General features: G+C 40.3%; 1 protein-coding gene across 1 annotated transcript in view; it reads left to right on the top strand.

Annotated features, from left to right (window-relative positions):
- Positions 1-25,609, top strand: part of LOC126484198 (leukotriene A-4 hydrolase) — a 117,903-nt gene that overhangs the window by 17,071 nt on the left and 75,223 nt on the right. Inside the window, exons 4-7 of the mRNA XM_050107611.1 lie at positions 7,039-7,150; positions 8,416-8,484; positions 9,186-9,413; positions 14,785-14,925. Coding sequence (XP_049963568.1) covers positions 7,039-7,150; positions 8,416-8,484; positions 9,186-9,413; positions 14,785-14,925 — 550 coding nt within the window. The remainder of the gene's footprint in view (positions 1-7,038; positions 7,151-8,415; positions 8,485-9,185; positions 9,414-14,784; positions 14,926-25,609) is intronic.

Here is a 25,609-nt window from a genome sequence, read left to right as displayed (position 1 = left end):
ATTGGGGAGATATGAACCAATGCATGAATGCATGCATGTGATTCACATTCCATTATGATATCGACTGTACTATTTGTTTAACGAATGTTTGTATCTTAACTGCATCATATATAACAGTGGAAAACTTCAAAGCCTGTTATCTCCATAAATTTATGAGAAACATTAAGAACAGCCTGTTTCTCGACACTTTTTAACCATATTCCACATGCGTGTATCACTATGAAGCAGAAAGCGGCCTCAGCTATTTTCATACTGCACATTAACAGCGCGACAATCAGAACACAACGCTACAGAGGCTGTGGCTGTCCATGATTTTTGATATAAAAACTGCTTAGCTAAAGTGTGATTAAGAAAAATGTTGATGACTGTTAATATGTTTGAATATCTTAAAGTTTCATTTAACATAACTTAGTAATAAGGTATCTAATATGTAAGTAGGAGCTACTTCCAAGACCGTAACAACACCAGTGTATGTGTGCTACGGCTTTTGACCAATCATCGCATTTGTGTTTGTTTATATCAGGTTTATTCTTATGATGAATGGATTATAATTGAGCTTGCAGGTAGCATTTGCAGCAAACACAGTTTTGTTTGATGGTCATATTTAAGAATGTCATTAAAAATACAGGAAGACATGCATATTGTCAGTGCTTGGAGCAGTAACTGAATGTATTGCAATGAACGTAAGTAGCCAGTAGAAACTGATACCATCTGATTACACCATCAGTTATCAGTCACTGCCGGCTGGGGTGGCCGAGCAGTATTAGGCGCTACAGTCAGGAACCGCGCGACCGCTATGGTCGCAGGTTCGAATCCTGCCTCGGGCATGGATGTGTGTGATGTCCTTAGGTTAATTAGGTTTAAGTAGTTCCAAGTTCTAGGAGACTGATGACCTCAGAAGTTAAGTCCCATAGTGCTCAGAGCCATTTGAACAATTTTTTTGAACAGTCACTGAAATCGATCATAACTATCAGATATCTAGCAACATCAGTTCATATCAATGTACAGTGGAATAACAACATAATTCTAGCTGTGGGAAAGATAGCTGCCAGATTGAAATTTATTGAAAGAATGTGATGGTAGTGTACTTGCCCAAGAAAGAGTTCAATTACAAAATCCTTGTCATACCAGTCCTTGAGTGATGTTCATTTTGGACCTCTGCAGAAGAGATGGGGCTGGATCCACCGGCAATGATGGCTGAGGCGATGATAGTAAGCGAGCTGGTGGAGTTTGCCTGACTGGTACAACAGGTTGCAGCAATGGACCCAAGGCGGGAGACGGACCAGTGCCAGGTGCAGGGAAGCTGGAACCCCAGGATGCCACAGTGGAGGAGGCAGCCAATGGGATGGGAACGAATCCACAGCAGGTGATGGAAAGCTCGAGGTGGAGGGCAGCAGGGTGGGCTGCGGGGATGGAGGCCACACCTAAAAACCAGTAGCTTCTGGCAGTGAGCGGAGACACAACTGATCAAAGTGGCGCGCTACTAGCCCTTCGGCTGTATGGATGTCACAAAGACAGCAGATGACAGTGGCTGGTATTCACTTTGGCCAGCGACCAAACCCTGGTGCCCATGCTGTCGGTCATCGCATGAAGTGGGCGGACAAACCCAACCACAGCAGGTGTGGCACAGGGTCCAGAAGGTGGAGGAGAGTGCGTGGCTGCCAGCTGTGAAGCAAATCCACCAGGCTCCATTTCCTGATAGGCGTGATGTGATAGGTATTCAGAAAACAGAGGACATTGTTTTGCAGCAAATCCACAAGAAACTTTTTTATTTGGGGCATAAACATACACACTACTTGTTCCACCTCACCATTTGACTGTGGTGGAATGGCAGAGCCATAATATAATGAATGCCGTGACGGGAACAAAACGATTTGAAGGTGTGAGAAATGAATTGGGGCCCATTATTGGAAACTAAGGTACAAGTCAACCCCCCAATAGAAAATACCCTCAAAAGTGTATGAATTGTGGCCTCAGCTGACGTCAGCGCCCACCAGAGATGTAAGGAAACCAGGAAAATGCATCCACAACCAAGAGCCAATAGGAATTCAGGAAGGGACCTGCAAAATCTATGTGAATGCATTCTCATGGCAGGTGTAAAGCAGGCCAGGGCGACAGGGATGCCATGGGAGCTGCCTGTTGTCAGACACACTGCTCACAAGCTGTGACATAAAGGACAATTTTGCCATCAATCCCTGGCCAAAAAACATGTCTCCTAGCTAGCAGTTCAGTACACAAAATGGAGAAGGCATAGAACCTTGTGCCATATTGTGCAAGGAATGACTACTATAGGAAAGAGGTCTTCTGTGGACAACAGCAAAACAGTGTGAAAAACAGAGAGCCAATATCTGAACGAAACATAGTTACACAGGGCGTCTGAAGCCCGATCCAGCAGTTTGCCTGGCCAGCCCTGTTGAAAAAACTGAACCACCTGACGGAGAACTGGGTCGATGGTAACAGCAGTTGCTATGCGTGAGCTTCTAGTTGAGAAACCCTGGACTGGAGCCTGTGTTTCAATATCATGATGGAAGCAAAGCAATTCTTCGTGATCAGAGTTGGGATCAGGACCCACAGGTAGGTGGGACAAGGCATCCGCATTGGCATGTTTAAATGTAGGACAAAAATGGATTTCATAACTGTAGCAAGTCAAGAACAGCACTCAGCATCGTTGGCGGTGTGCTGCATTGTCAGGCAAGGAAATGTGAGGGTTAAACAAGGAAGCCAAAGGTTTATGGTCAGTAATAATATGAAACTTGGAACCAAAAAAATACTTTGAATGTCTTGAAAGCCTATGGCAAGAGTCTCATTTTTCCACTTGAAAGTATCCCCAGAGTGAAAGATTTAGAGGCGAAAGCAACAGGTTGTTCAGAGCTGTCGGCATATTGATGTGCTTGGACCACTCCAAGGCCATACTGTGAGGCATCAGTCACCAAAATTATATGCTGGTCCAGACAGAACATAACTAAACGAGGTGCTGAGAGTAGTTTGGATTTCAACATTTGAAAAATACATTAGCAATCTGGGTTCGAGCAAAATGGAACATTCTTGCATAACAGGGCACACAAATGGTGGGTCAATGTTGCTACCCCCAGGAAGAATTTATGGTAGTAGGTAATCTTCTGTAGGAAGGCCTGAAGCACCTTCATGGATGAGTGCGAGGCATAGATGTGACAGCAGAGATGTGGTTCTGGCAGAGGATGAATCCCATCCTACAAAACCTCGAACCACAGATAAACAACACAAGATTACAAAAAATTGAGATTTCACAAGGTTATACTGTAAGCTTGTGGACTGTAAGATGGAAAAAAAAGTGCTCAAACTTCTCAAGTGATCAACATTGTTTGGCGCCCATGACATTATCATCCAGATAATTAATGCAATGCGGGACATGCATAGTCAGTTGCTCTAAAAATGTTTGGCAAATAGGAGGGGCACTATGCACACCAAAAGGAAGGCACAAATATTGATAGGGACCAAAAGTAGTATTCAGAACCAGAACATGCTGAGACTCTTTGTCCACAGAAACCTGCAGATACACTTCAGACAAATCAGTTTAAGAAAAGTTCTGGCCACCTAATAATTTCACCAACAGCTCCTCCTGGCATGGGAGAGGATTGGTATCTACGCTCTACTGCTTGTTGACAGTAGTAGTGAAGTCACCACAGAGGCAAAGTTCCCCTGTTGGCTTTTGAACTACAAGCAGTGGAGAGGACCATTCACTAGTCAACGGGTTGCACCACCCCTGGAGATTGACGTCCATCCAATGCTGGTTTCACTTGACCTTTCAGGGCGACAGGAGTAGGACGCGCATGACAAAAATGAGGCAAAGCTGTGGATTTCAAAGAAATATGATCAGAAAAATTCATAGCACACACAGTACCTTCCAAAAACAAGTCTGAAAACTTCTCACACATTGTTTCCAATTGAGAATATGGTACCTGATCAGACGCAAGGTGAACTGCATGAGTTATGTAAAATCCCAATGCTGGAAATGCGTCCATCCTGAACAAGTTCTCAACACTGGCATCAGAGACCACCAAAAATGTAATGGAATGAACACTGACTTGTAAGAGGCAGCTACCATAAATTGTCCCAACAGCCCAATGTTCTTTAATTATAACTGACCAGTGTCAAAAGCAGCAAGCCTAAACTCACGTAGGTTTGAGAATTCAAAACATCACTGCAGCATCTGTGTTGACCTGTAGCTGGAGCACATGGCGTAAAACATTTAACTCAATAAACAGCTTGGGAGAAGTCACAAACATTGGAGCCACACAATTTATATCCATGTCCATATCCTTGGCAAGCTTCGGTGAATGACACACAAAGGCCATGTGGCCTTTCTTCTGGCAAGCATTACAAGTAGCCCAGTGCTTAGGGCATGCCGAACATTCATGGTGGACAAAATATAAAGACAAAACAGAAACAGAAAATGCTGACACTGGCACTGCAGGAGTTGCAGTTGCTTGGCCCAGCCTTGATCATCTTGATGCTGGCCCCGCTCGTTTACCACCACCACTGCCGCTTCCTTGTGTAAGCTACACATCATCCTAGGGGGCACATCCTGTGACACTACTTCCACATTGTCCTATGCTGTAATTTGGTCACCTGCTGCCCGAGAAACTTCAAAATATTGTGATATTTGCAAAACTTCTGCTAACAGCGTGTTTTTACGGAGTAAATCCTTCTGGTGCACTTCCTTGTCTGGAGCTAAATGATAACTGCATTGCATGCCATAGAGTCTCCATAAGAGTCATTATGGGCATCAGTAATGACCTGGCACTTATGGCTAAGGCCATGAAGTTCAGCTGTCCAGCCCCTGTATGACCGGTTTGGTTTCTTGCAGCATCAGTAGAATTCAGCTCATGCCACTATGACATGGGTTCATTTGCGATAGTGGTTGGACAATAAACTGCACACGTGATCAAAAATAAGAGCTGCCGGTTCTAACAAAAGGAGCAAGCTGACACAGTAATTGATACGCCTCAGGTGGAATCCACGAGAGGAAGAAGGCTTGGTACAAATTCGAGTCTTACACTGAAAGTCAATAAATGCTGTCTTGAGTCTTTTTTTCTTAAGCTTCTCAATCCTCGGAGGAAAAGCGGGTGGATGGACTGGTAGAGCGGTACCCTGTCTGTTAATGGAAGCCAACAGAGTGGTCACAGCCAAGTAAACTGTTCAATCAAGGCCAGCAGCACCACATCTGTAATGGATAAATCTGATGAAACCAAACCTGCATTTTATTAGCAGGACACTTAGAAAATGTAACAGATCTACTGCTGTGCAGTGTGGGATCCTTACCAGATAGGACTGATGGAGTACATAGAAAAAGTTCAAAGAAGGGCATCACGTTTTGTATTACAGTATCGTGAAATATGGGAGAGAGTGTCACTGAAATGATACAGGATTTGGGATGGGTATCATTAAAAGAAAGGCATTGTTTGTTGCGATGGAATCTTCTCACAAAATTCCAATCAACAACTTTCTCCTCCGAATGTGAAAGTATTTTGTTGGTTCCAACCTACATAGGGAGAAACGATCACTATGATAAAATAAGGGAAATCAGAGCTCATATGAAAAGATAGAGGTGTTCTCTCTTCCCATGTGCTATGCAAGATTGGAATAATAGAGAATTGTGAAGATGGTTCGATCAACCCTCTGCCAGGCACTTAAATGTGATTTGCAGAGTATCCATGTAGATATAGATGTAAAGATTGCACTTGCAGAAACCACCCCATCCTCGTTGCCAATTGTGTAGTAACTACGTAATACACAAAGCTGATCCAAGTCACACAAGTGTGGCTTTATTCATAATGTCTGAACAATAAGCCTCCTGGGACTTCACGAGACCCAGGACACTGATGTGCTTGATACAAACTAGAATAACAACAAGAGATTCAGTCAGCACTGCCCCGTGCAGTGGATAGCGCAACGAAGACTGCGCTGTGTGTATGCTTTCTACTGGTGGTCTCTATTGGCCGGTCTGCACTGATACTTTTGGCGGGCAATTTGAGTACACATGTACGCAACATTACACTTGGCGCACTTCACACATACACATACTACTAGCAGCATAAAGCAATTGGCAACAGGGGGAACAGAGTTTTAAGATCCTTTTGTATTTTTGATTCATGATAATGCCATAAAATACTGTTCTTCACACTCTTAACAAAAGTGGTTTTGCCGGTGAGACATCTTTGAGAATGTCCTTGTAGTCTGCACATCAATGAATGTCATTGAACTTTCAGAAAACTGCAGTAATAGAGCTCAAATGAAACAGCTACCTGAAATAAGTCTGTTCATTTTGAGTGAAAGGAAAACACTGTAAATTTGTGGAAATCTCAGTTAAGGACAACATGAAATGTGATATATCTCCTTATTTCTTGTCCAATAAATTGACTTTTAATCAATGTATGCACTACAAACATCTTGTATTAGTTATGGATCTAAATCCATACAATCATACTAAAACTTGTTCCAATCTCTGGGAGTTCCTTTATGTATGTGTGTATTCTGAAAGTTATGTTGGTTAGCAGAACAGTTGGTCACAGCAAAAATTAAACTGTGGTATAGTACCATAAACAGAATGAAGACACCATTTTGTCATAGAACAGTATGATATGAAAATAATAATATATTCTAGCCTGAAATTATCCAGTGCATTGCTCAGTACAGTCACAGCTTTTCTCTAAACCAAATCAATGTAATACAAAGAGGTTCTTGTGAAATTTATATTTGAGTTTGTTTGAGTAGGAGGTGGGGGTAGAAGAATTAACTGGTTTGTACTTACCATGTTGCATGTTTGCTTGTTTGCAGGAAAATTAAGGCTGTTTTATACCATCGGTGTATATCAATAGCTGTAAATGGTATTTGCAAGTGTGAATGTATTATTTAATGATTTTAGAAGAATTATTTGTGTATTCTCTTGAAAGTGCATTTTTTGATTCAATAGTTTCAGTATTATTATTGTATTATTTTCACACATTTGAGAAAAATGCTGCGTAAGTTCTGGTCAGAGATTATCTTTTTCTGTTTCAGTGTGATTGTGAAAATAGAGTATGAAACATCTCCAAGTGCTAGTGCACTCCAGTGGCTCTCACCTCAACAGACAGCAGGTGGAAAGCACCCATATCTTTTCAGTCAGTGCCAGGTAATGACAACACCAGTATGAACAGACACATCATGATAGTGTTTAAAATGCCAGAAGCATTATGTAATTTTTATCTTATTAATTTTGTGTACTTAAAGTAAGATAATTATCATTTAACAGAAACAAAAGAAAAATTACCCTAAATTAAAGAAAAAAGCCACTTCACACCTTCACGAGATTTGTTCTGTGGAGGTGAAAACTTCCAATCTGATGCAAAATGAAATACATGGAATGATGAATGGTGATGTACAATGTTTTGCTATGGAATTGTGATCTGTGGTTACAGAAAGTATTAAGGACAGTATATGGCAAAGTGAATTTGTGAAGATTTAACTTAAAATGCAGATGCGACTGACAGTATAGCAAACATGGTAAATAGTGAGAAAGGACTGGATAAGAGAATAATTTTAAAGCACAAAATTAGATAAATTATCTACGAAGAAATTAGTTTTACAAGTAAACCTTTGATTAATGTGTATATGAAGAACATACTGTCCAGTATACAAAAATAGATAATTTTTAACTACAGTGTGGTAAAAACAGCCTGAAAAGCTTGTAAGGGTGTTGCAGGGTAGGTTGTGCTGAGAAATAATTGTTGAGAAAACAATTTGATGCATGTGCCTTTTGTGATTTAATTAGCATTGAAGTTAGCGAATCATATCATTGCAGGTGCAAATTTGAGCAGCCTGCCAGAGACAAGTGTCGCTAATCGTGTTCTTTGTTTGGTATTGTTGAATCAGGCAAAAGAAGCTTTTGCTCACCTAGCTTAAATTTGGCACATCCGAAAAAGGCACATTTTAAATGGTAATAAGCCTCTCAACAAATGGTAACTCACGGACTTACAGTTGTTTGTGCATTACTCCATTTCAGCACATGCAATTGCTTGAATTTGTATATACAGTGGCCTGATTGCCTTACTTTAATGCTAGTTAAAATGGAACTCGAACAATGTATCGAATTTTTTTCTTAACAATTATTTCTCAGCACAACCTACCCTGCAACTCCCTTACAAGCTTTTCAGGCTGTTCTGACCACACTGTATATTATTTCACATTAGATTAAGTTGTAATATTAGTAAAATATTAACTGAGAGTGGACTGAAAATATGTGTTTCAATGGCAGTAACTCCAGCTTTTAATGCTTTAGTAGGTACATTTGAAAATACTGTTACCATTTTTTCCTACTGATCAGCTCTTCTGCTCTAATCAGTCTTAATCTGTATTTCATGAAGCAGCTAAAAGTACTGACTTTTCTTTAAATTTCAGGCAATTCACTGCCGTTCAGTGATTCCATGCCAGGACTCTCCAGCGGTTAAAGTTACATATTCTGCTCAGGTAAAAATACTCTCTCTCTCTCTCTCTCTCTCTCTCTCTCTCTCTCTCTCTCTCTCTCTTTCTCTCTCTCTCGTGTGTGTGTGTGTGTGTGTGTGTGTGTGTGTGTGTGTGTGTGTGTGTGTGTGTATCTATGTATTTTCTATTTTGTAGTGAGGTGTATTTTAATTTATGTTGAAATTTTCATCATCTTGTCTTTGTTAACCACATTTCTTTCACACAATTAATGTATGGGCTCTAAACATCTGACTGTTGTGTGCTCTATTAAATATACCATCATCATTGATACTGAGGAAAATTAAAATATTGTGACCCTCACTTTAGCGACAGCATACATTTATTGAATGCAAAATTAGCATTCTCTAACAACAGATTAAATTATCCATTAGTTCACAGAACCAAATGATAACAGTTCCTGATTGAATTTAATATAAGTTCAAGCTTGACTACTTTGTTGCAGACATGTATTGCAATTGTAATATTAAGGGCAATTTTCATATCCATAATAATGTGTAGAAAACTACAATTGGGACCTCCTTGTCACCAAACTTAGTAGGTTCTAATGCGCCCTTGTGAAGTTTGCATTCACACTTTGATTGAAGGCGCAATATTCATTTGTAGAGTCTTCTGAAATTAAGGTTACATGCCTTAAAACATCTGTGGTTTTTCCATGCCAATATATGTATATGTTCTTTACTTCACAGATACGTGCTCCTGAAGACTTGGTTGTGTTGATGAGTGCTGTGAGAGATGGTGAACCATCTCTTGTTGGTAAAGGATTAAAACTTCATAAATTTCGTCAGAATGTGCCTATACCTTCATATCTGTTTGCTATTGCTGTCGGAGCACTGGCGTCCCATCGACTGAGTCCCAGGTGCCAAGTGTGGAGTGAGAAAGAGTTTGTAGACCAAGCAGCCTACGAATTTGCTGAGGTATATTTGTGAAATTGCAGAGTTGTTCTTTATTCACAGCACAAAATACTGTAGGGTGTACGTGTGAGATTTGCAATTTAGTGTACAACACTGTTATATCTACACTTATTGTTGACAATCACTACATACACAAAAATTATGTCGGATGATAAATGCATGCCAGATGTTGACAGTTTTAGCAAAATATTAACATGACTATTAACTGTCCAAGTTCAGACTCCTGTCACTGGCAGCTGAATGCACACCAGCATAGACCTGGTCTGACTGAAGAATTTTTGCATACAGTGAAGAAGATGCAATTGGTTGAGGCCCTGCTGGCAGCGGCACGATGTATTTGTATTTGCCAGCTGGTGGGCTAGCTGCAGGCGACTGTAGCGTACTTGCTTTGCTAGGCCACCACTGGCACTAGATACAAATGCTGCAGTGGCATTGTGCAGCTTGCTGCCATGTCCCTCCTCTCTTCCGCAGAGCCAGTGCCTTTGGCGATGGCGCGTGAAAAAGGACGACCGTGCCGGCCAGATCGTGCTGGTGGAAGGTCAGTATCGGTGAGGAAGCCACCCGATCCACCCAGGTGACCTGACAGCAGTGATGGCAGCATCACATTTGCTGTTGTACGGTGACAGCATTGGCTTCCATTGGCTCATCATCACCCAAAGATGTGACTGTCAGCTAGCTCCGGCCGAGTGGGGTGTACAGGCAGGAGTGGCCTGGAGGATGGTGGACTGGCCGCAGTGATGACCCAGCATGTGGGGGCTCTGTGGACCCTGTGGCAGCAAGAGACAGGCAGTAATGACACGGGGATGCCTGGCTGTTGATCTGATGAGTGGGTGGCATCCAGGCAGTCACTGTCAGACATGGATTGAGGATCTACATCCAGTGAAGGAAGGAGGCCTCCATGGCGTCTGGCCCCTAGGAGGGGGCAGTGTGTGCAGGAGGCCCTCTGACAGGTCTGCTACAGCTACAGCTGCAGCAGGTCATTGCCCCATTGAGGGCATAGTTAATTCTGATGGTAGGAGTGTGATGCCCCACTGATATTCACAGTGAATATTCAACTGGCCTTATTTCTCCCAAACGGTAGCCAGTGCCCATCCCGGCCACCAACTGAAGGTGCACGCCCAGACTGGATTCCCCCTAACATATTGTGAAGGGTAAGGCTGTGGTGCAGGACAGAGAAAATATAGGGGTGTCTGGGTTTGTCAGCCATGGAGGAGCTCCACTGGGCTATGGCCTATCAGCTGGGTGGTCCTGTGTCCGCCTAGAATCATAGGCACTGCCATATCTGAAGGCGAGTCTGCCAAGCATTTTGCTAGTTGCATCTTGAATGTAAGCACCGTACATTACACCTCACGATTCGATTGGGGTGAAATGGTGCAGACGTAAGGTGAGTAATACAGTTCTGGATGCAGAAACTGCGGAACAACACTGAGTCAAACTGTGGGTCTTTATCGGAGATGATCATCTGTGGCAATCCTTCGATCGCAAAAATCACTTTAGAGTCTCCGCAGTAGCTTTTGCTGGGGTATGCGTGACAAGTGGGTCATTTGGCAGGGCATCCACCATCACTAACCACATGGAATAACTGAAAGCACACACAAAATCTGTGTGGACACGGTGCCACAGCTGATGGGGGGTGGGCCCTGGAGCAAAAGTTCATGGGAGCGAGGGGGGGGGGGCTGCCTCAGCACACTTTTTGCACCTGCAGACAAGCTTCTCAACTGCTGAATCAATGCAGAGCCAGTGGGCAAAATGCTTAGCTAGCATTTTCATGCTGGTTATGCTCAAGTGACCTCAGTGGAGAAGTGCAAGAACCTGAGACCAGAGGACCAGCAGGGTGACAATGCAGACTTCATCCAAATCCATACTAAGGAGGAGTGTTTCATCAATCACTGCTAGCCAATTACAAAGAACGAAACAGTTGTGGAGTGGGCCTGACTCCTTAGCAGGTAGCTGTTTGGGCCAACTTTTGACACAAAATGAGACATCTGACAGAGAAATGGATCTTGCCGAGAGGCTTTCTCTACACTGTGACTGGGGGCTATCCAGTGCCTACTGCACATGATCATTGATTTGGAAACACACACATTCTCTTTTGTGAAATTCTGGGTCAGGACCAATGGGTAAATGCAACAGTGCATCTCCATTGGATGATAATGAATCTTATACTGATATGTGCTCAGAAATAAAGCTCACAGCAAAATTCTGTGTGCTGGCCTGTCTGGAGGACGGGGGCCAAAAAGCGTCGCAAGTGGTTTATGGTTGCTAATGAGGTAGAATTCATTTACATAGAGGAAAATGTGAAACTTGTGGACTGCTTAGATGATCATTGTCACTTTACTTTCTGTTTGTGAATAATTGCATTGAGCAGCTGACAGTGTCTTTGAGGCATATGCCAGAGTTTGTTCAGACCCATCAGCTTCTCTGTGTGACGAAACTGCCCCACGTCCATACTGGGAAGCGTTGGTGGCGAGAACCAGCTATTTGCCTGGTGTAAAGATTCCAGACATTAGCAAAGATTGGACATGGGCAAATGCCTTGTCTAAGTCCACTGACTAAACAAAAGGAACACCTTTTTTCCGTAGTTGTTTGAGGATGAATGACATTTGCTGCAATGGGAATAAGTTTTGAATGGTAACTGACTTTTCCCAAAAATGTTTGGAGTTCTTTCAGATTGTGCAGCTTAGGAAGGTTGGGAATAGCGGCTTGATGATGCAGTGTAAGATGGATGCTATCCTTCGAAGGAAAATGGCCCACATATTCTACTTGTGTCTGGAAAAACTGACTTCCACAGGTTGCACTTAAGGCCTGCTTCTTGCAGTTTAGTGAATAGAGTCTGAAGGTTGTCAAGATGTTCCTGTCATGAGGACTCTGTGATGATGATGTCATCTAGATAGTTTGTACAACAGGAGACATTACATTTTAACTGTTCTAAGAACCACTGAAAAAAGGAGGTGGGGAGGCCATTGGCGATGCCAAAAGGTGAGCACATCCAACAGTATAACCTGAACCGGGTGTTGATAAACATAATCTGTTGGGAAGTGCAATCCAGACAAAGCTATAGATATACCTCCTTGTAATCAATTTTTGAGAAACATTCACTACCCTCCAGTTTCGTGAGAACTTCATCAGTCCACAGAATTGGATAAGAATCTGCTACCAACTAAGTGTTAATGTTGGCTTTGAAATCTCCACACAAATGAAGTGCCCCTGAAGGTTTGCAAATGACAACAAGTGGTGTCTCCCATTGGCTAAAGGTGACCGGTTCAGTGATACCCAGACATTGCAACCTGTCAAGTTCCTCCTTGAATGCCGATCTCAGGGTGAAGGGGAGAGGCTAAGCACAACAAAATTTAGGTATGGCTTTCAATTTCAGGATTATGTGTGCCTCAAAATCTTTTACTGTCCCCAAATCTGACAAAAATGGGACCAAACTCATGGCAGAGGAGTTAGGGTTCCTTGAATGGAAGAGAGTTGAAAACAAGATGTACCTCATTTTGAATCTGAAACCCAAAGACTGTGAATGAATTGAGAGCAAAAATGTTCTCCAACCTTACACTGTCTACTGCTAAAAACTTGATCTCCCTCATCAGGAGGTGATATTCGATGTTGATCATGAACTCTCCTTGAACAGGGACAGGCTGGTTTTCATAACCAACCAAATGACAATTTGCGGAGGATAGAGCAGGTCGACCCAGATGGTAATATGTTTCCAGGTTCACAAGGGACACAGAGGACCCATTGTTGATCTGGAAACGTAACATTTGTTGTTGAATCAACTGCGCAGTGTTTCTGGGGACGTTGAGCTTGCAGCTATGGACTAGCATAATAGTATGCATTTTGCATTTCTGTGACCTGCACAACCAAATCTGAGGCCTAGCTACACAGGGAGCTTGACAGACTGTGATGACATGGCCTTGCTTATGGGAAGCAGCACACATGGTGCACCTGTGTGGGCAGCAGTGCCGGGAGAGTACTCGGAAACAATCAGAACATAACAGGAAACTGCAGCAGAAAACAGCAATGTCTGATTACAGCTTGAATGAATTAGAGAACATCAGGGAATGCCGCTGATGTGGTTCCAAGGAGCATATTGACTGTGTGGCCATGACATACTCAAATTGTTCAGACGCAGCTTGTGGCTCTTTGAAGGCCCTAGTGATTCCCAAAACGTACTCAACTGTTGGATCTTTTAAACGCTTCCCAACGGAGCTTTCTGTCTGGGGCAGTATGAACAACAACGATGTGAATTAAGGAATCGGCAGAGGCGTACTGGCGGTGAGCACACACAGATTTACATTTCCTACTTAGACCACAGAGACTGACAACCCATGCTTAGTAGGACTGGCCTGGTTTCTTTTGCCACTGGTGGAAATCCATGTGGGAAACCACCACATGGATTTGCATTATGTGATAAGTATTAAGTAAGTCACACATTGTGGGTCTTTCAATGGGGCAAAGTTAAAAAAAAAAAAAAAATCTAACAATGGATCCTGTACCTGAAATGCAGTTGCAGATGTCATGTGTATGTGACCCAATCTTCCTCTGGTTTTTGGAGCAGTGCAGAAGGTTGGGGGGTGCGGCATGCAGGTGGCAGTGGATGGGGGCAGGGGCAGTTGCTCCCAGAAAATGTGTAAATTATTGACAAAACAAATCTAACTGCTACTGTTGTTTTTCGGGTTGTTGCTGCTGTTGTTGAAACTGAACCAACACCAGATCCATTTCACTCGCAAAAGACATGCACAGAACGAGCTACCTCGTCACCAAAACTGCTAAATCTACGCTCTTTGTTGACAACCATTACATACCCAAAAATTATGTCAGCTGGTAACTGGACGCCGAATAATGACAAAGTTAGCAAAAAATTAATACAACTATTAACTGTCCATGTACAGAGTACTGTCACTGACAACTGAATGCGCACTGGCACAGAGCTAGTCTGGATTGAGAACATTTGCATACGGTGGAGAAGGTACAAGCGGACAAGTCCCCGTTGGCAGCAGCCTGACTCATTTGTATTTACCGGCTGAGACACTGGCTGAGAGTGACAGTGGTGCTCTTGCTTCTCCCAGCCGCTACTGGCACCAGATACAAATGCTGTCATAGTGGATTGTATGGGCGCACCATCATAAATACAAACTCCAGAAAGAGAAGTTGTGAATGTGGAGCAAAAGCTGAATTAAAATCATTTACTTTCATGTTACAAAAGATTTAAGGTTATGGATGAAATCTGGTTTTACTTCTTGATCATTTTTGTACGTACCATATCGATCAGCATCATCAGGGAAATCAGATGCAAATATATTTGCTAATTCTGTGCTTGCTTATGATTAAGAGAGTTCTGTTTTCTTAAATAATTCCTAGTTTTTATTTTCAGACTGAGAAAATGCTGTCCATTGCAGAAGATATCTGTGGGGAGTATGTATGGGGAGTTTATGATCTTCTTGTGCTACCTCCATCCTTTCCCTTTGGAGGTATGGAGAACCCTTGCCTCACATTTGTAACACCAACAGTGCTGGTAATTTGTAGAAACAATTTTTATGTCTAACTGTAATGGTAAAAGGTACTGTAAGATAATAATAGGAACATACTATCATTATTCAATGAGTTCTTAATGGTACTGTTTGTGGTAACAAGAAACTGCTATCTCAAGTTTTCAGTCAAAAACTATGTATGTAACTTTGCTTTTGATTGGAGGACTGACAAGTGCAGATTCTTTAAAATTACTTTCTGGTTGGAACAAGAAAATGAAAAAGGCAGTGAAATAAAAATGTAAATGTAGTAAAAATCACAAGCATAAGAACACTACCTGGAAGTGGTTAGTGCCAAGCAACATGAAATGTGTACATTGTTCAGTAGTTGAATAATGTGTAGCTGCCATGTTGGAGAGAGAGGAAATTCCTGTCACCTTTGTCTGGGCTGGCTCCAGGAAGGGGGTATGGGGGGGTTGGGGTGAAGACTGTGCTGTCACCCAAGGTGGCAAGGTTTTCAGGGGGCAGAAAAATCTTTAATTTTAATATGATTCCAAAATGACGAATTATACAAGACAATGAATGTTTTCCATAAATGAAGAAGTGTGATAATGAGTTGGAAATATAAATCATTCATAAAATCAAGTGTCTTTCTGGAAATTATCTACAGCAGTGTGAAACAAATGACAAATGAAGTTCTGGAGCTGTTTATTTATTTATTTATTTATTTATATACTTGTTCCATAGATCTGTACATGTGAGCAAGTCACTCAGATATGGGACATGTCAATATACATAATAAAATACATAGAATAAAGACATTGTTATAGTATTAATAACAGTGCACAAAAATCATACTTATTAGCTTAAAAACTAGTCAACATAAATGTGAAGATAGCAGTTTTATATTTAGGGCATTATTGCATTTATTTTAACCTTGAACAGTAATCAAAACTTCCCACTTTGGGTTTAAAAGTGACCCAAAAATGGAAATGAGAAAAACAGGAATTTTTACATTAGGGCATTATTACATTAGTTTAACAGTAAACAGTGTCAAGAAATTTAAAAACATCTTTCCAATCTGGGTTTTACTTATTTCTCTGAAAGAATTCCTCTAGTGAATAAAGTGAGGTCTCAAGTAAATAATTTTTCAAGCTACGTTTAAATACTGATGTACTACTCCTTATACTTTTGATGCTGTTGGGTAGGGAATTGAAAATTTTCGTTCCAGCGTACTTTACCCCTTTCTGAATAAGTGTCAAGTTCTTTAACTCACAGTGGAAATCCTCTTTTCTTCTGGTGTTATGTTCATGATGTAGGCAATTCGTTTCATACAGAGTGGGGTTATTTATTATGAAGCACATCAGTGAATATATGTACTGAGATGTTGCTGTCAGTATTTCAAGTCGTTTAAAAAGATTTCGACATGAGGTTCATGGGGGTACACCACAAATGATTCTTATTGCTCTTTTTTGTGCTGTGAGGATTTTCTTTGCGGCAGGTGTATTGCCCCAGAAGATGATGCCATAACACATGACTGAATGAAAATAGCCAAAGTAAGCGGACTTTGAGATGGTAATGTCATTGAAGCGTGACAAAATTCGTAAAGCAAATGTTGCCGACTTCAGCCGTTTTAGTGTTTGTAGAACGTGATGTTCCCAGTTCAGCCTACTGTCCACGTATACGCCTAGGAATTTTGATAAGTACACTTGCTTTATCATCTGATCATTCTGTGTGATAACTGTTTCTTTTGGGTTTTTGTGGGTTGTCTGGAACTGGATAAAATTGGTTTTTTTCAGATTTATTGAAAGGGAGTTAATACTAAACCAACCCAGAACTTCTTTAAGGATATCATTGACCTCGGATTCTAAGTCAGTAGTTGACACATTATCCACCACAATGCTCGTATCATCAGCGAACATTGTAAATTTACACTGCTTATTGATGGATAAAGGCAGGTCATTAACATATATGAGGAACAGCAAGGGCCCAAGCACTGATCCCTGTGTCACTCCATGCAGCACAATTCCCCACTCAGAGTCCACTATACATTGTGATACACTATCTGAAACATCTAGAATAATCTTCTGCATCCTATTTTCGAGGTACGATTTTAACCAGTTCCCTACAGGTCCTGTAATTCCATAATGACAGGCCTTCTTGAAGAGTATCTGGTGATCTACACAGTCGAACGCCTTTGATAGGTCGCATAAGACACCAATTGGCAGCCTCTTGCTGTTTATAGACTCTAGAATATCATTTGTGAATGAGAAAATTGCGTTATCTATTGAAACCCCCTTTTGAAAACCAAACTGCTGACTGTTAATGATGTTCAGGTCACCAAGGTGTGCCACAATCCTGTTGTACAGAGCTTTTTCTAGGACTTTTGAAAATGTTGTTAATAGAGAGATAGGGCGATAGTTTGACACATTTGTAGCATCCCCTGCTTTGTACAGGGGCCTGACAACAGAGTATTTCATTCTGTCTGGAAACACTCCTTGTTGCATGGATGTGTTGCAGATGTGAGACAAAACTTCGGCCACTTCACTACAGCAAGCCTTCAACAGCTTGCTTGAAATATCGTCGATACCAGCAGAATGTTTATTTTTCAAAGACTGTATGATTTTTTTGATTTCATTGGCAGTAATTGGAAGCACACTTATTTGACTGAAAGGTTCTGGAAAATTATTTTTCGTTATACAGGCAGCTTTATCTACAGAACCATGGCAACCTATCTGTGTTGGGACAGTTAAAAAATGTTGGTTAAAGATTTCAGCAATATCCTCACTATTAGTTATCTCTGAGTTGTCAACAGTTAAAACAATATTTTTGTCTTTGGTGTAGTTTACAGTCCCTGTTTCTCTTCATCACATTCCAGATTGTTTTAATTTTATTTTCAGAATTAGTAATTTCAGATGCTATACACATACTTTTAGAGTTTTTAATTACTTTGGCAAGAATTTTACAGTAGAGTTTATAATGTTTTAGCTGAGCAGGGTTGTTAGAAGTCTTTGATGCTATGTAGAGTTGTCTTTTTCTCTGACAGGAAGCTATGATGCCCTTAGTGAGCCATGGTTTTTTGGCAGACCTAGCAGGTTGGACTCTGTATGACTTTTTTGGAAATACACTTTCAAAGGTACCTGCTATCTCATTTGTGAATAAATTGTATTTTGAATTAGCAGTTTCTGCTAGATAAACAGGTGTCCAGTCAGTATGCTGAAGACATGATCTGAACATTTGAATAGCTTCCTCACTTATTTTCCTTACTGTTTTCCATCTAAGTGAGGTGTCAATCAGAGGAATTCCCAAGCTGTTGAAAGTAACTCGTTGTCCGTCATGGTCAGACAGACCATTTATGACCATTTCAATATTAATATGGTTGACTTTACTCTGATCAACAAAAACGTTATCAATGGGAGTACTGGAAGAGGTTGTGGTTCTGGTGGGCGAGCTAACCACGGGAACAAGGTTGTACGTGCACATGAGATTTTCAAACTCCACCTTGCAGGGAGAATTAACCAAGAAATCTCTGTTAAAATCCCCAACAACTACCATGCCCCTATTTTTTCTACTTAAGTATAACAAAAGAGTATCTAATTGTTTATCAAACACTTTAAAATTACCAGATGTTGCCCTGTAAACTGCCACAACTGTTAATCTGGAGACAGTGTCTGGCACCTCTATAGCACATACTTCAAAATGTAGCTCAAAGCAGAATCTTTGTACATCTATTGCCGTGAACAAGATATTGTTTTTTACATATACAGCTACTCCTCCTTTGTCCATATAGTTCCTGCAATAAGACGTTGCCAAAACATAGTTGGGAATAGGGACCACTTCAATACCAGCAGTGATGTGGTGTTCTGTTAGACACAGAATGTGGGCACTGTTTATACCTTTTGTGTCTTCTATATTTGCTGTGAACTGATCCAACTTGCAGTATAGGCCTCTTATGTTCTGATGAAACACTGTTAAGTTTTGTTTGTCTTTAATTGTATTGCTGTTTGAGTGAACTTTCGTTTGTGTATTAATTACTTGTTGCAGATTTTTATTACTGGACCAAATCCTGCTAGAGTTGGCCCAGCTCACTAGTTTCCCTCGTTAGTTAGGGCTATGACTGGTCTGCTTTCATGATCGTTATTGTTTAGGCCTATTATTTCATGAAAAGCTTTTCCAATGTCTGCTGCTAGTTTATTTTTGCCAAACTGATTTAGATGTTGTCCATGCTTTGTGAAGCAGTGTCTCTCATACCTGTCTGTATCCAGTAGTGTCACATTCGTAAACTTAGTGCAAAAGTGTTTCAGTTTACTATTCGTTAGGCGAATTTCTCTGTTCACACAAGACCAGTCTGCCAGGTCATATCTCGTGGGCACAGTTGTTAGTATTATGTTTGTATGCTGTAATAACTGCAGCAATACGAGTAGCTTTTTAATGAAAGTGCTGGCCTCGTTGCAATAAACATCGTTTGCTCCTGCGATTATCGCAACACAGTCTTTTTCCATGAATTTAGCACATTCTGTGTGTATGTCTTCTACCACATTCACGAATTTTGCTCCTGGTTTAACAATTGCTGATATACACGAACCATCTTGAGCAGAGTTCGACATGCATGTAGAAATATTGCGAGCATGACTGTCTCCAAATATTTTTACGTTATTTTTCCGTTGTGTTTGTTTACATACGCGATCGGAACTTTTTCTTACGCAACCACGCGTGTTTTGTGCACACGTGTTGCCGTCTACTACAATTTTAGATGCACCGTTTTTGTTATTTGAATTATCACTGTTTATCAAGCACTGAACTTTGTCCACTGTTGGGGCTTCTTTATTCACTTGTGGGTTTCCTTTCTTGTATATAAATGTGGCGTCGTCGACGGTTACGTTTTCACGACGTACATAACACCGATCTACACACACTGTCGAAGCACTACTGTTTTGTAGAGCTGTATATCGGTCTTGGAGGACAGCGTATTTCACTTCTAGCACTTCAATATCGGTTTGTAGCATTCTGATTATTTCGTCCTTATTTTTGATAATGTTTGAAAATTTACTTTCACACGCGGCTGCTATGCACGGCTCACAAATCCACAAATAGTCATCAGTTACGAGTTTTAAGTTGATCTTGCAGCAATTTTCATGAAACCAGTACTTGCAGGTTCTACACTGAATTCCTTTACGAACTTTTCTGATACACGATTTACAATTACTATTTCTTTTATCTTCATAACTGGGAGCTGAACCTACACGTACTTTCTCTATCGGGGCCTTTTGGATGTGTCTTCCAAGATAGCAAACCTTCCTAGTAGTAGTGTTGCCAACTCAGTTTCTGGCATGTGCCAGCAGAACACTTGAAATGCACCTGCATCAGATTGACAGCCCCCACAGAAGCGAAAAACTTTATAATAAAGAAATAAAGATAAATGCCAACATATGATTGCCTAACAGGTCCTCTACAGCAAACTTGAAACACCTATAGTAGTAGTAGTAGCTCTGTCGCACGAAGGCGCGTGCAAATTGGTACCCAGTACATGTGGGAAAGAACCTAACCTTGCTGTGTGGACAGTGGATATGCGGCTCTGTGGTTGGCAGTTCCTTTGTACAGTGGTCATTTTTTTTGCTAAGTAGTGAGTGAAGTGTGATAAAGTGATTGAACTGTTGTTTTGTAGCTGATATAGATCTGTATGTGCTATGCCGGTTAGAAACATATTTAATTTACCATAAACTTTATTTTTGTGTATTAACTTTGAACAACTATGATGTACATGCAGAAGATTCTGTTGTTGGTCTTATCATTCCCTTGTATGTTGTTTGGTAAAGATGACAGAAATGATTGTGTTAAAAGTTAATACTTGCAGTTCAGCTGATGGTGGTCAGGGGTTAATGTTTTAATGTGAAAAGCCTTTCTCACTGTGACGTGACATGTTTCAGTAGGCTATATTGTGCATGTCATAAATTCTTACGATGTTTGATGTTAGGAAGCTCCCCTCAGGCAGTCAGTGTAGGAAAAGATGAGCTGAAGGAGAAAAGTAGATAAAAAATTGATATTTTCATTAGATAAGTTTTTTCACTTTAAGAAAGATGCTGACCAAGTTGATCCATGCATAAATGCAGCGTAATCATTTGGTAGGTGAAGATGTACCCTCAGTGTCTTAGGGTAAATGAGATTGGTTCAAGCTCTCTAATGAATAAAAACTGTTCCAGCTCAGTTTAGGAAGTAGTTGATTCAGGTCCCGAACAATGGCCGGAAGAAGTAGACAATTTTATTAGAACAACCTTAGTCAAAAGATCTCCTCCAGAACAAATAACTGAATTTGGCAGATTGTAACCATCACTTGACATCTAAAAATTACAATTATAGTATGTGCAGTGGTGAAATTGTTCAGAGAAAATGGTTAGTTTATTACAAAAGTACAGACTTTTTTGTTTCTACTGCAAACTATTTTCAAACACTATATTATTACTGTACTCACTTCAGGTGGTTACAGCAGCTGCTGGCATATTTCCGAGACATTAGCTAGCCAGGGTTGGTCCCAAGTGCACCCAGAATTGTGGCAAAAGTGGGTGGAGCTCTCCAGAAGATTAAAATCTTGCAATGCTGTCTATGCAGGAACTCTGCAGATATTAAATGTGGATACCTAGCCTTGGAAAGGTGTAATTAAACACCTTATATCAGTTATCATTTTTAGCTAGATTTGTGTCTTCCTTTAAGAGGAACAAACTGTTTGCTCACAACAATGGGAATTTCTTAAAGTTGGTCTAATTAGTGAGAAAATTTGATTCGGTTCTAGGCAAACATATATAGAGAATGGCATGTGGTGAAAATAAATCTCATCATTATCTGGGGAAAAACATGCAAAATTGAAAACAAAATATTGCCTTTATTGAAAACTGCTAAATATTGTAGTATAATTTTGGACTGTAAATGAGATATCTCTGTGTTGAGCATATGAACTCTACTGTTGCTGACACTTGTGGTATAAAAATTTTCTATATTTTGTATATGGAAGAGATACATCTGATACTGGGCTTACAGAGGCTGTCTTGAAGCAGTTAGAAAAAATGAATGTGTCTCTTGAGTACATTAAGAGCAAGACTACGATGACAGTTCTATTGCAAAATCAAATTTTAGGTATAAATCCTAAGACATTTTGTGTTCCCTGCAGGAGTCATTCCCTAAATCCAGGTGTGAATGTTGCTGCTAAGGTGTCAGAATACTCAACTTCACTCTTTGGTTTTGTGAAAAAGTTTATGATTTCTTTTCCGCAACTGTGGAATGCTGGGCAGTCTTGAGTGGTCATACACAGGGCGTCCAACGAAGGAGTCCCTGGTTTCAAAATTAAATATCTCTAAAACTAAGATTAAAAGATGAGTTGAACAATGGTATGTTTATTGTGAAAGCTATACAAATTTTATACATGAGTTTCAAAATAGTTCGAAAAGCTGGTAACAGATGGCACTGTAATTGAAGTATGTAATGCCTACAAATAGCTGCTCAGAACTATCAGTTTCGGTGTTGAATGTCAAAGGAGGTTAGCATACCAAAAGAAGAGGTTGAAATCATATATTCCATTGAACAATGTGTTTTTCTGGTACTGGAATACCACATATTAGAACACAGTCATATGACAGGAAGGCACAATTTTCAAACACAATTTAATATTCCAAAAATGTTCAGTGTGAAAACCATTTGCAAACTCCTCACCAAATTCCAATAGATAGGCAGTGTGGCTAATGATCTAGTGGGGAATGTTAGCCCCAGTCAAACTGTATTTAAGCCTGAAAATGTTACCACCATTTCTGGAATTCTTCTGAAGAATTGCAGCAGACTAGTTTGAAGCATTCCAGCATGCAGAAAAAACCGAGATACAGCCTACACATTTCCATTCAGATTGCTAAGCCACCAGGTCATATCTGCACTAGTTGTGTGACAGAGGGTGGACTTTGCAAACCAGGTTGTCACAATGATTTATAATGAAGGATTTGATGTTGTCTGTATCTCGGTCAAGAATCAAGCACACTTCCACATGAATGGAGTCGTGAATAAACAAATCTGGCAATTTTGGGATCCAAAAATCCCCATTTGTTTGAAGCAAAACCACTGCATCCTCCCAAATTTACTGTTTGGGCTGCAGTATTGACTATTTTTTCATATGAGAAGCGATCACTAGTGGAAATTATGTTGTAGTTTTAGAACAGTTTATTGCCTCACAACTAGTGTAGGAGGATTGACAACCCACCGTGTGTTTCATGGAAGATGGGCCAGACCACATTGCACTGTACAGGTGTTTCATTTTCTTGATGAATACTCTGAGAATATCATCATTGCATTGGATTATTGCAAATTTACTGATGCAGGCATGGATTGCCCTCTGTAGTTGGCTGATCTGACTCTTTTTATGGGACCCCTTGAATGGCACTATCTATAGGAGTCATCTTGTAGTGTCCTACGAGTGTGAATCAGCAATCTATGTGGCACCTGAATTCATTTCCATTGAGATACTATAGGATGTGATGACAAATTACATTGTTGGTTTGCACCATCTCCATACTGTGAATGGTGGACATTTACAAAAGAATTGCAATAATTACTGCAAAAACTGTATGCAGAGGATGAGTTTGATTATGCATGCTGATACTGTACGAACTGCACAGTGTACAGTGCCATCTTTTGGCAGCTTTTTGAACTTTTTTGAAACTTCTGTATAAAATTTTTAGAGATTTCACAATAATGTACCTTTCATTGTACTGGTCTTTTGATCTTAGTTTTTCAGATATTTGATTTTGAAATCAGGGACGCCTTTACTGGACACCCTGTATCCGCCCTAACCTTGAAGCCATTGAAAGTAGGACCGATGCAGTATAACCTGGGTATGGCCTATGACGCACAAGCTGAAATAAGTGAAGATGAAAATATGAACAGAAAGAAGTACCTCAAAGCGGATCACTGGTACTAGTCGTGAAAGACTTCCTATCTCTTACGTAATGTAAAAACAGTTTTGTAGAAGTGAATCATGACTACCATGAGTGAGGTAACTGAATTTGTCAGATTATAGTGTAACCTTAATCGATGACCTGTGATATAGCTTCTTATAATCATTTCAAATAATAGCAAACTCCCTTTTCCTGGCACAAGCAGATTATACACAGTGCCAACAATTAGTTGCCTCCAAATGGTTCATATGGCTCTAAGCACTATGGGACTTTACATCTGAGATCATCAGTCCCCTAGAACTTAGAACTACTTAAACCTAACTAACCTAAGGACATCACACACATCCATGCCCGAGGCAGGATTGGAACCTGCGACTGCAGTAGCAGCGCAGTTCCATACTGAAGTGCCTAGAACTGCTCGGCCACAGAGGTCGGCTAGTTGCCTCCAAAGTGACAGTTTTAAATTGCCATTGTGGGGTAATAGTATTTGTTACAAAATAAATGAGCTTTGAATTATTAAACTACTCTTATTTTAGCTTACCCTTGCTCCTATTAAGTCATTTTTTTACACTTTTTTGTCTCCACTATATTTACCAGAACATTCTTGATCATTGATTATGATTATCATTATCATCATCATCATCATCATCATCATCATCATCATCATCTTGCCTATATTCCACTAATACCCCTGCCTCTTTATCATTGTATTAATTTTTCATTGACCCATGTGACTTTCGACCAGCAAGAAACCATTAGAGCTCAACAATGCATCAGCATATAAATGAAAAGAAATGCTGACAAAATTTATTATAATTAAGATTATTGAACTGTCAGGTCTAAATTGGGAAGCTTACAAAGAAAGAATGGAAAAAATAAGAGCATACAATCACTCTTGGAATAGATGGAATAAAGCATCTCTACAACAGAAGACAAATTTACATTATAGCTATTGTTAAAACGATAGCACTTTAACATCAGAAACTATGATAACAGGTGGCAAATCTCAAATCAAAAAACAAAATTCTGAGGAAAATGCTTTGACCAAAATGATTGAGAAGTGCCAAAGGAATTCAGTCAAATTGAAGAAAAAATCACTGATGAAATCAGGAAATAGGAATTACAATTTTATGGTCACTTGTATAGAAAGAAAATTTTGAACTGAGCTTTATCAGTGAAGATCTGACAAGAAGTGGCTCACAGAAATCCTGGAGATCTAAAGGAAATTGTTCCAAGATTGAACAAAATTCATAGTCGTAGTTAACAATCACAAATGTGCTGAGACATCCGCTGGATGAGATACAGTATGGTCAGGAGAATGGAATAAGAAATAGAGCAAATCAATATACAGATATTAGAAGGGACATATAAACTCCTCAGCTGATCAGAATGCATAAAAAAGCTTACAGAGAAATGAAAGTACTCAACACTTTTTACCTTTGGTAGGCACCACTCTGAGTGTTACTGATAGCACAATCTTTGAAGCTGTGTGAAGCTGGTGCTGAGTTTTACCAAACTGCAGTGATAGAACTTACTTTACAACTTCCCCTTTCATCCAACCACCCATCTGAACTTGCCTCCATTAATATAAACTCTCAGTCCCCGCGATATCCCATATGATGTCTGCTAAAATGTTGTTATTCGTGATAGTATCAAAGGAAAATTTAATTGAGGAAATTAATAAATTATGAGACAGTATTACTGGTCAGTGCTTACATTTGGTAGGTAAAGTATGTAGTACTGCTGATAGACAAATATAAAAGTGATATACTTCCTAGCTTTCGGAACTAATAATACTTTA

This window comes from Schistocerca serialis, chromosome 6, assembly GCF_023864345.2.
Source record: "Schistocerca serialis cubense isolate TAMUIC-IGC-003099 chromosome 6, iqSchSeri2.2, whole genome shotgun sequence".
Taxonomy (NCBI): Eukaryota; Metazoa; Arthropoda; class Insecta; order Orthoptera; family Acrididae; genus Schistocerca; species Schistocerca serialis.
Note: the sequence above shows the minus strand (reverse complement) of the source record. Positions and strands in the feature narration are given on the sequence as shown.